Source organism: Triticum dicoccoides, chromosome 4B (assembly GCF_002162155.2).
Source record: "Triticum dicoccoides isolate Atlit2015 ecotype Zavitan chromosome 4B, WEW_v2.0, whole genome shotgun sequence".
Classification (NCBI taxonomy): Eukaryota; Viridiplantae; Streptophyta; class Magnoliopsida; order Poales; family Poaceae; genus Triticum; species Triticum dicoccoides.
In genome coordinates this window covers 623,706,259-623,715,718 of record NC_041387.1, presented here as the reverse complement: position 1 = coordinate 623,715,718, position 9,460 = coordinate 623,706,259, and the positions used below count along the sequence as shown (strand labels likewise).

Genomic DNA, 9,460 nt, shown 5'->3' with positions numbered 1-9,460 from the left:
GCCGCGACCCTGCCGTCTCTCCGCCCTTCGCCCTCGGCCTCTCTACTCCCGCCCCGGGGCGCCCGCATCGCCCTCCGTCGGTCCAGGTGCGTGCCGGCCGTATGATGCCCTCCTCGCCCCCTTCCTTACCCTAGCGTTCCTTCTAACAACGGGCATTGGCCGGAGACAGGGAATGCCATCTTGATTAGTAGAGTACTCCCTCCGTCCGAAAATACTTGTCATCAAATGGACAAAAAAGGATGTATCTAGAATTAAAATACATCTAGATACATCCCTTTTTATTCATTTTGATGACAAGGAGTATTTAACCAAAAACTACCACAATTCGCGGAAACGTGACAGAAAACTACCACTTTACAATTTTGTCCCGAAAACTACCACTTTTTTATTAATCCGTGACAAAAAACTACCAAGTGTGAAAACTGCTCGCTTTGCCTGCAATCGGGTCCCTAGTTTTTTTTCAAAAAAGCAATCGGGTCCTCCGCCTCCTTCTCCTCCTCGTCGCCGGCCTCCTCCTTCCCCAGCCGTCCGCAGCTTGCTCGCCATCGCTCGCCATCGAACGGGTCCTTCCCCTGCCGCCGTCCCCACCCACAACGACGTTGCGGTAGAGGAAGACGGGGAGCGCGTCGATGAAGGCCTGGGGAAGGAGGCTGGGCATGGGGAAGAAGAGCTATCCTCCTCCCGATCTCGTCCCACTTCTTCTTCTTGGACGGCGGTGCTGTGATCGTCGCCAGCGCCGTTGACGAGGGCGACGAAGAAGATGGCGGCGATGGCGAGGGCGAGGCCGTCGAGCCCAGCCCAGGGGCGCCGACCGAGGGACTTGCTCTTCGCCAGGTCCTGCTCGTAGCGGATGTACTTGACGGCGGCCATGGCAAAGTTGAGCCCCTGGGCGAGCTGGATGCCGCGGACGACGGGGAGCGGCACGAACCAGTAGACGAGCTTCATAAGGCGGGTGACCCCGAGGACGAATACGAACGCCGAGGTGAGGATGCCGGCGGCCATCATCTCGGGGACCCCGAAGGAGGCGTCGGAGAGGGCGACGGCGGCGATGGTCTTCATGGGCTGGACGGGCATGGGGACGCCGTAGAGGAGGCCCGCCGCCCAGTGCCCCTCCACCTTCGCCGCCTGGGTTGGTGGTGCAGGGTTCACCGGAGCAGGAGGGGACGACGCTGGTGGCGCTGGGTTCACTGGTGATGTCGGAGGCGATGTTGGTGGCGTTGGCTGTGCTGGCGACGAGGAGGAGAAGGAGGCGGAGGACCCGATTGCTTTTTTGAAAAAAAACTAGGGACCCGATTGCATTTTTAGCCCGTTTATGTGTGGGGTCGGGCAGTCAGATTCGCGTTTAACCCAGGCAAAGCGAGCAGTTTTCACACTTGGTAGTTTTTTGTCACGGATTAATAAAAAAGTGGTAGTTTTCGGGACAAAATCGTAAAGTGGTAGTTTTCTGTCACGTTTCCGCGAATTGTGGTAGTTTTTGGTTAAATACTCGATGACAAGTATTTCCGGACGGAGGGAGTAGTTATTACTCCGCCGCTTTCTTTCTTGACGTATTTGGAGTTGCGGCTGCCGTGCGGGCGTCCCATTTTGCCGATACGGGTGCAGGGGAAGGAAGGGAAGGGGTGAAGTTCTGCGATCTGTATCTGTAGTAGGGTCTGGTAATTTCGTACTGTAGAGATGAACTGAAAAAATTGACCACATATGCCTTCCTGCTAACCAGTCAGCTGTGCCAGTCTTGGAAATACCTAACATGTCGTAGTGATTGATACCGTGCTTCATGATGTATCGAGGTCAATCAGTCTTAGGAATACCTAACTTGCTGTTATGTGGAGTATTTTATACCGCTTTTGGTAAAAGGAAAAAAGATCATAGAATGCCTTGCGAAATGATTCAAGGCAAAATATTGTCGAATCTACAAAGGAGGAATTTGTATAAGTGCAATCCCCATTGATTGGAACCGGCTTTCTGCTGACCAACATACTCAGTTCAAGCTGCAGCACGGCTCAGGAGGCATGGGCCCTTTTTACAGGAAGGTTGATGTGATGTTTCTAGACCACGGTGGAGGGAGCAGCACGTTACTGTCTGTCTCAAAACCGGTTGCTCTCAATCGTTATATTTAGAAGACCAACTGATAGGATCGACACTTGAGTTCAGTTCAAAATTGACACACCATAGTCCACATAGTAGTATAGATAAGTTTTGTTATTTGGCTTATCTGATGCACATATGTGGATCGAATCTGTCATCTGTGGCTTTGCAAAATTGGGATAACTGCTAACTGCAAAAGAATCACCTACATGTTAGAAATTTCAGTTGTCCATTTTGTGCGCAACCGCATGCCACTTGAAAATATTTGAGCGGTGACATGGTTGTGGAGAGAGCCCATATGGCATCGGTTGTTGCCATGTTTAGTGAATTGGCAAGGGCACCTATCTGTTTATCACTCTCACTGGTTTGCACTGCAGGCATCCTTACCCTTCGTCAAGAAATTCTGGATTGTTCGAGAATGCAGCAAAGAAGAAAGCTCTGTTTGCATCAGAGACAGATTCCCCTAACACCGAGGTTTCGAAACAGAGCAGCACTGGCGACACCGACTCTTCTCCAGATGGGCCGCCAGTGCTCACCATTCTGGCCGGTATCGCTGTGTTCTTCCTGCTCTTGTGGATAATCGGATTGATCTTCACCTGGATCGTTGGTCTGGTCTTTGGGGCTGCGAAATCTTAGATGTTCAGCAATCTTAGGATAGTTCTGCTCCTTTTCAGTTGTATATACACTTGTTCCCGACTGATGCTTGATGATAGCCCTGGATCATTGCATCCTCTGCTGTCATTTCCAGCCGAAACTCTTGAATAATCGTATCACATATTTCTAGCCAAATTTCATGGATTAACGCGTTTCACGCTGTTATTTCTGGCTATATCTTTGGCTCATGGCAGCAAGTGCTGTTATTTTGAAGAACGACAGTGCCTGTGTTGGTTCCATTTCTTCTTTGCTTGTCTCGGCGCAGGCTAAGAGAATGGGCCCTGGAAATTGAATGTGAATAGGCAAGGGCACCTATCTGTGCCCATACGCACATCGGTTCTCTCCATGTTAAGTGAAATGGCAAGGAAACCTATATCAGTATGTCACTCTAGTTGTTTTGTACTGCAGGCATCCTTACCCTTTGGCAAGAAATTCCGGGTGGTTTCAGAATGCAACAAGGTTGAGGACAGAAGACCCAAAGAAGGCTCTGTTTGCATCAGATTCAGATTCTCCTAGCACCGAGGTTTCAAAACAGAGCAGCACTGGTGACGCCAGCGCTTCTCCGGATGGCCCGCCAGTCCTCACCATTTTGGCTGGTATCGTTGTGTTCTTCCTGCTCTTGTGGGTAATCGGATCACTCTTCACCTGGATCGTCGGTCTGGTCTTCGGGGCTGCGAAATCTTAGATGTCCATCAATCATAGGATAGTTCTGCACCTTTTCAGTTGTATATACACTTGTCCCTGGCTGCTGTTTGATGATAGCCCTGGATCATTGCATCCTCTGCTGTCATTTCCAGCCGAAATTCTTGAATAATTGTATCACATGTTTTAGCGAAATCTCATGGATTACCGCGTTTCACGCTGTTATTTCTAGCTAATTTTTTTAAATAATACATTTTTTATATTAAATTTCAGAAATATTACGCCGTAATTATATTTTTTGAAAATATTAGCCAATCGGCCTACTGCTGACCGATTGGATCCAGTCGACCTACTGCTGACCGATTGCCCCCCAGTCGGCCCACTGCCGGCTGATTGGATCCAATCGGCCCACTGCTGGCCGATTGGCCCCAGTCAGCCCACTGCTGGCCGATTGGCACCCAGTCTGCTTCCTCTAGGCCGACAGGTGCATGCACCCATCTATCTGTTGAGTAGGTATTTTAAAAATGTTGAAGAAGTATTTGAAAAAAATGTTGATCATGCATATAAAAATGTTAATCAAGCATTTAAAAAAATGTTGCACAAGTATTTGAAAATGTTGAACAAATATTTGAAAACTGTTGAATAGGTATTTGAAAAATGTTGAAGAATTATTTTAAAAAATGTTGATCATGTATATATAAAAATGTTAATCAAGCATTTGCAACAAATGTTGAAGAAGTATTTGAAAAAAATGTTGAACAGGTATTTGAAAAAAATGTTGAACAAGTGCAACAACATTTTTTCAAATAATTGTTCAACATTTTTTCAAATGCTTGATTAACATTTTTATATACATGATCAATATTTTTTTAAATGCCTCTTTAATATTTTTCAAATACCTATTCAACATTTTTCAAATATTTGTTCGACATCTTTAAAATACTTGTTCAATATTTTTTTAAATGCTTGATTAACATTTTTATATGCATGATCAACATTTTTTTCAAATACTTCTTCAACATTTTTCAAATACGTATTTAACATATAAATGGGTGCATGCACCAGTCGGCCTAGAGGAAGCAGACTGGGTGTCAATCGACCAGCAGTGGGCCGACTGGATCCAATCAGCCGGCAGTGGGCCGACTGGGGGGCAATCGGCTAGCAGTAGGCCGACTGGATCCAATCGGTCAGCAGTAGGCCGATTGGGTAATATTTTTAAAAATATAATTACGACACAATATTTAGTATAATAGTATAGCTAGCTATAATAGTATAGCTATAATAGTATAGCTAGCTGCTGGCTATATGAACATGCCATGTCATCAAGAGTTAGTATAAGGTTACAAACTTTTCTCACTTTCTCTCAATCTCTCTCCTCACATTAAATGTTTTTTTTTACCTTTTTCATGTTTCTCTTCTCCACATAGGCAAAAGTGCCATGCAAGCAGGCTTATAGCCTACTATTGTACTTGCTCTCATGGCAAGCGGCCACTGTGTTGGCATGCCTAATCAGAATATATTTTTTTGGTAGGAGTGAAGTTGGGCACGAGCCAAACACACCCGTGCTTGTGACGTCTTTGTACCAGAACAGAAGAGAGGACACACTCGATCATTGCGTTGGCTGTGTTTATTACCCCCGACGATGTGTACTTGGGACAGAGTTACTCGCCTGCAGAAGGTACTTTCGTTGCACGACGGAGCAAGTGTGCAGTACACGTACGTCCTCCACGGCTCACGGGCGCTGTGCGTGCGTCAGTGCTGTCATTTATTACGCCGCCGTCGTCGTCGCGGGCCAGCCGGTCAGCAGATCTAGCCTAACGGCCTGCATCCCGTGGATGACAACGAGCGATGATGATGGAGATTCCCTTCCGTTTTGCCCGCCGGTGTCACGGGACAAATGAAAATGGTGGTCACACACAGCACAACGACCACACGATCGATCGAGCTCGAGCCGGCGGAGAGAAAAGCGCTCACGCCCACGACCACGAGGCCGGCCAGCGATGCACTCTGCTCACAGGTGCCGACCACGACCGCACCAGCACCACACCAGCGTGCGTCGCGGCCAAGTGGGATCCCACCTACCCGCGCTCCGCAACGGCTATATTCCTCCTCGCCTTCCCCGCGCTTAAATCCCGCGGCCCCTTCTTCCTCCTCATCCCCTCCCGGTCTCCCGCACCATCAATCAATCCTGAATTCCTGACTCCGCAGACCTCCTACCTGCTCCCCAACGGCTACTGTGCCATTACCCCCTCCGGCGAATCCAATCCAATCCAATCCAATGGCGACGACGCCGGCGCGGCCATCGCAGAGCGGGGCCGGAGGAGGCGGTGGCGAGGCGGTGTCGGTGCAGCACGTGGCCAAGGCCTCCTCGGACGAGCTGCTCCGCAAGTTCGCCGACCCGGACGACGACGACGACGCCGCCAAGCAGGGACCAACCCCGCCCCGCCGCAGCCTCGCGCTGCGCCGCAAGCGCTCGTCCAGGCGCGTCGCGTCGGGGCTCTCCGCGAGGGACTCCGGTACGGCGTCCGGGGCGGGGCTGGAGCTGGCGCCGCCCAAGCGCCGGCGCAGCATCGGCGGGTCCACCGACTGGAGGGCCGGGCTGCTGCTGCCCACCACCACGGCCTCCTCCTCCTCCTCCGCGCGGAAGGGCAACGGCGGCCCCGCGCGCGCCAAGCGGGGCGCGCGGCTCGACGAGGCCGGCGTCGCGCACTTCCTCGCCGCGCTGGAGCGGGTAAGCTAACAACCTGGCCTCAAATTTCTGTACCTCAAATTTCGATCGCCTCGGCTAACGCTGCATTTTGTTGGGTGTCCTTGCTCAGACGTGGAAGAAGACGGTGGCGGGCGCGTCGAGGATGTTCGTGGAGAGGCACCGGAGCAGCCACGTGCAGCTCATCAGCGACATGGTCTAGCAGATGCCATTGAATCTAGCTGCTGCCCATCCATCACCTGCGCAAGGTTGATGATAGTTTCTGCGAATCAGTTGAATTCGTTTCACCGATTGGTTTCATAATCTAGCGGAAATAAAGACGGCAGAGAAGAAGCAAGAGGCGAATGGAACCAGCTACACCAGGCGGGGTTCAGCCTCTTTCTCTGCCGTTGCATGTGTGTTTGCTTATGCTCATTTCGTCACCGTCACCACATTGTAAATTCAAGTTTGCAAATTCCGTACCACCGCTATATATGCCAATTGGATTTTCATCTTCCACTGCACTACTAAGTGTTTACTTCCAGCTTGTGCAAAATTTCTCTACAATGGGAGTGACAGCGTGCTAGAGGAGACGGATAGAAAGTGATGATAGTACTTTACAGTACAGGCGACAGGTGTGTCCGTGGTGGCAGTGCTACTGCCAAGTTTTTTTTTGGAAACGGTTTTTTTTGTTGTTGAGAAATTGCTATTGCCAAGTGTGAATGTGGATAAGGCCTTGGGCTTTGTGTGTTGGGCTTGCGCTGGATGGGCCTGGAGAATCGCTACTTTCTTTCCCGTGCAGCATTGTTCCTCTGTTCTGCGTCACATTTCCGCCTAGTCTTTAATCTACGGACACTACTTGCTCATTGCCTCAAAAAAGAAAAAGAAAATCTACTTGCTCGTCGTGCGCTCCAGGATAACAAAGTTGTGTCTCGCTCCACAATCATACGTGACATGCTCGCTGGCTGTACAAAGTTTCCTGTCTTCTTGCTGTGCGCTGCGCATGAATGATGCTTGGTTTCCTCTCTGACGAATACACACCTTTTGCACTACTAGAATGGCGAGGTATCTGAACTTCTGAACAATCTGAAGGTGTACGTACAAGCAGAACAAAAACAAGCAAGTTGTCAAATTCAGATCAAAGTTGACAAATTCAGAACAAATGACGGATACAGTGGTTGGTGGAGGGAGCCTTTCTGCAAGGGGCCAGGCGCGGCCGGGCATCCCAGCCGTCGCCGTCTCTCCTCTCCTCTTTCGGAGAAAGGACCCGATCACTTTGCACTTGCGAGGGAAAAAGGTCGAGTCGAGCAGAGCAGAATAATCTTCATGCAGCTGGGGGCTTTTGTTTACTAGCCCGTGAGGCAGCGAGTATGTCTACGTCTCGGTGTTAGGATTTGATCATCTGGCCAGGATCGTGTAGAATTACAACTCTGAAGCTGCCCGGTTCATGGACCGATCGATGGTTGTCACTCGTGACAGCGTAATAATGTGTGTACAAAGACGTCGCATTCAGCAGCATTGACATCTCGAGCCCGAGCGACATACCGAACGTGCAGTCCGGCCTAATCCCATTGCTAGCTCGACCGACCGGCCGAGGAGATGCATTGCTTTCATTCAAAGAGAGTGGAGAGTGGGAGCATGGCATGGGAGCTGACTACACCGACCGAAGAGTGCATGATTAGATCTGCCGCAGATACTACTACACTAAGATATTGGGAGGATCGATGATCAATTTCTGCGTTCAGTGGCTTGGGAACTGATATCTGCAACGTATGCCAGCAGTACTAGTAGTAGCTGTGAGCTTGGAAGCTTCTGCGATACGTCTTCTCGGACGGACTCGGGGCAGGTAAACAACGCTGCTGCAAGACACGGTTGACCAGCAAGAGTAACAGATCCCCAGTACAGTAGTACGTCCAACAATACTTACTGGGAGTACGTGGGCTCGAGATGCGCCGCGCCGGCCTCTGAAGCACATAGGAGGAGTAGTACATACATTTATCTGCTCAAGGTGAAGCCCGGTGGAACAAGATGCACATTCTCCGGTGCACTGATGAAGCGATCTGACCGCGCCCCGAGGGTCCTGACAGAGCGGTGGTTGATCCATGTCGGCATTTCAGGCCGGAATCATCGTAGCCAGCAATTGTTTCAATCCGCAAATAGTACTAGCTCTACATATTATTTTCAAGTATAGCAGCGCGCAGCAGCGGAAGAACCGACCAGCCGGCCGGCCGGGGCGCCGCTCCGTCGTGCGACGACGGCCGCGGTGGTCGGCCAGGAAAAGCAATGCCCATGCGTAAGAGCTTCAGCCTCCCGTACCCGTTTTTCCTTTCGGGTGGCTCAGTCGGCAGCAGGGCAGAGCAGCTTTGGGCATTCTCGGTGGGTGCACGGCCGGGGTGGCCCATACGTACGTACGGCGTGTAGCGGTTGGCGTGTGGAGCGAGGACGCTACTGTCGCCGTCCCGAAATTTATATGCGCATCTGTCTCGCTCGGTCGATCACGAACGGCGGTTGTCTCTGCATAATTCGAGCATCGCGGCGTACACGGAGATCTTTTTTGCTGCTTTCGCTCTCGGCCCCGTCGTCTTCGCCGGCCGACTGAGAGGGTGTTTGATTCTAGGAACTTTTTTTGTGCTGGGACTAGAAAAAAATCCCTAGCAAACCAATCAGGATGGGACTTTTTTAAGACTTTTTGCTAAAAGTCCTTAGAAGCACCTCCTTTAAAGCCTTTTTCAAAAAATCTCAGTGACTAGAAAAAGTCCTAGGACTAGAAAACCAAACACCACCTGAATTCTCTCGATGGAGGGAGAGAGTGTACCCTGGTTGCATGCAATCAGTTGTCAATCATCCCGCAAATAATAATAATAATAAAAAGTCAGTTGTCAATCAATCATAGGGCTGGTTGGTAATTATCCTGGACCCTGCAGAGACCAGTTAATGGTGAACCTGCTTTCGTCGAAGCTCAAAACTGCCACGGAGCTGACTACTACTACTACCTGGGTTTAATTAAAGACCTGTGCTCGTATTTACAGTACACACGGAGTACAAGTGCAATTGCGTGTGATTATACTTGGAATAAATTCGCAAAAAAAAGAAGATTATACTTGGGATAAACAATGATTTGCACGGTGATAGACGAGAGTTTGTTTATTATGTGCCAAGTGCAGTGGAACCGGAGGAGGGGTGGCGGGCGTGCTTGCCGGCGACGCCAGACGCCGCGCCTTTCTCGCGACCCGACGACGACCGACCTTTCCATCCAGGTCTCCGCGCCCTGGCCCTCAGCCCTCAGTGGCAGGGACCCGTAAATAACTCCAAGATTCTGCCTCCTTCTCCACCGGCGGTGGCGTCCTCTTCCCACTTCCCACCCCACCCCAAGCTCTCCCCTCCCTCCCAACT

The 9,460-nt window shown here is 50.4% G+C and overlaps 2 protein-coding genes across 2 annotated transcripts in view; one reads left to right on the top strand and one right to left on the bottom strand.

Moving 5' to 3' along the window:
- LOC119292914 (molybdate transporter 1-like) overlaps positions 1–2,455 on the bottom strand; it is a 3,067-nt gene extending 612 nt beyond the window's left edge. The window contains exon 1 of the mRNA XM_037571570.1: positions 697–2,455. Coding sequence (XP_037427467.1) covers positions 697–1,074 — 378 coding nt within the window. The 5' untranslated portion in view covers positions 1,075–2,455. The remainder of the gene's footprint in view (positions 1–696) is intronic.
- A 2,925-nt stretch (positions 2,456–5,380) lies between these two features.
- Positions 5,381–6,591, top strand: LOC119294061. The gene is made up of 3 exons (XM_037572335.1): positions 5,381–5,615; positions 5,647–6,112; positions 6,201–6,591. The coding sequence occupies exons 2-3, from the start codon at positions 5,660–5,662 to the stop codon at positions 6,288–6,290; spliced, it is 543 nt and encodes a 180-aa protein (XP_037428232.1). The 5' UTR covers positions 5,381–5,615; positions 5,647–5,659; the 3' UTR covers positions 6,291–6,591.
- The last annotated feature ends 2,869 nt before the right edge of the window (positions 6,592–9,460 follow it).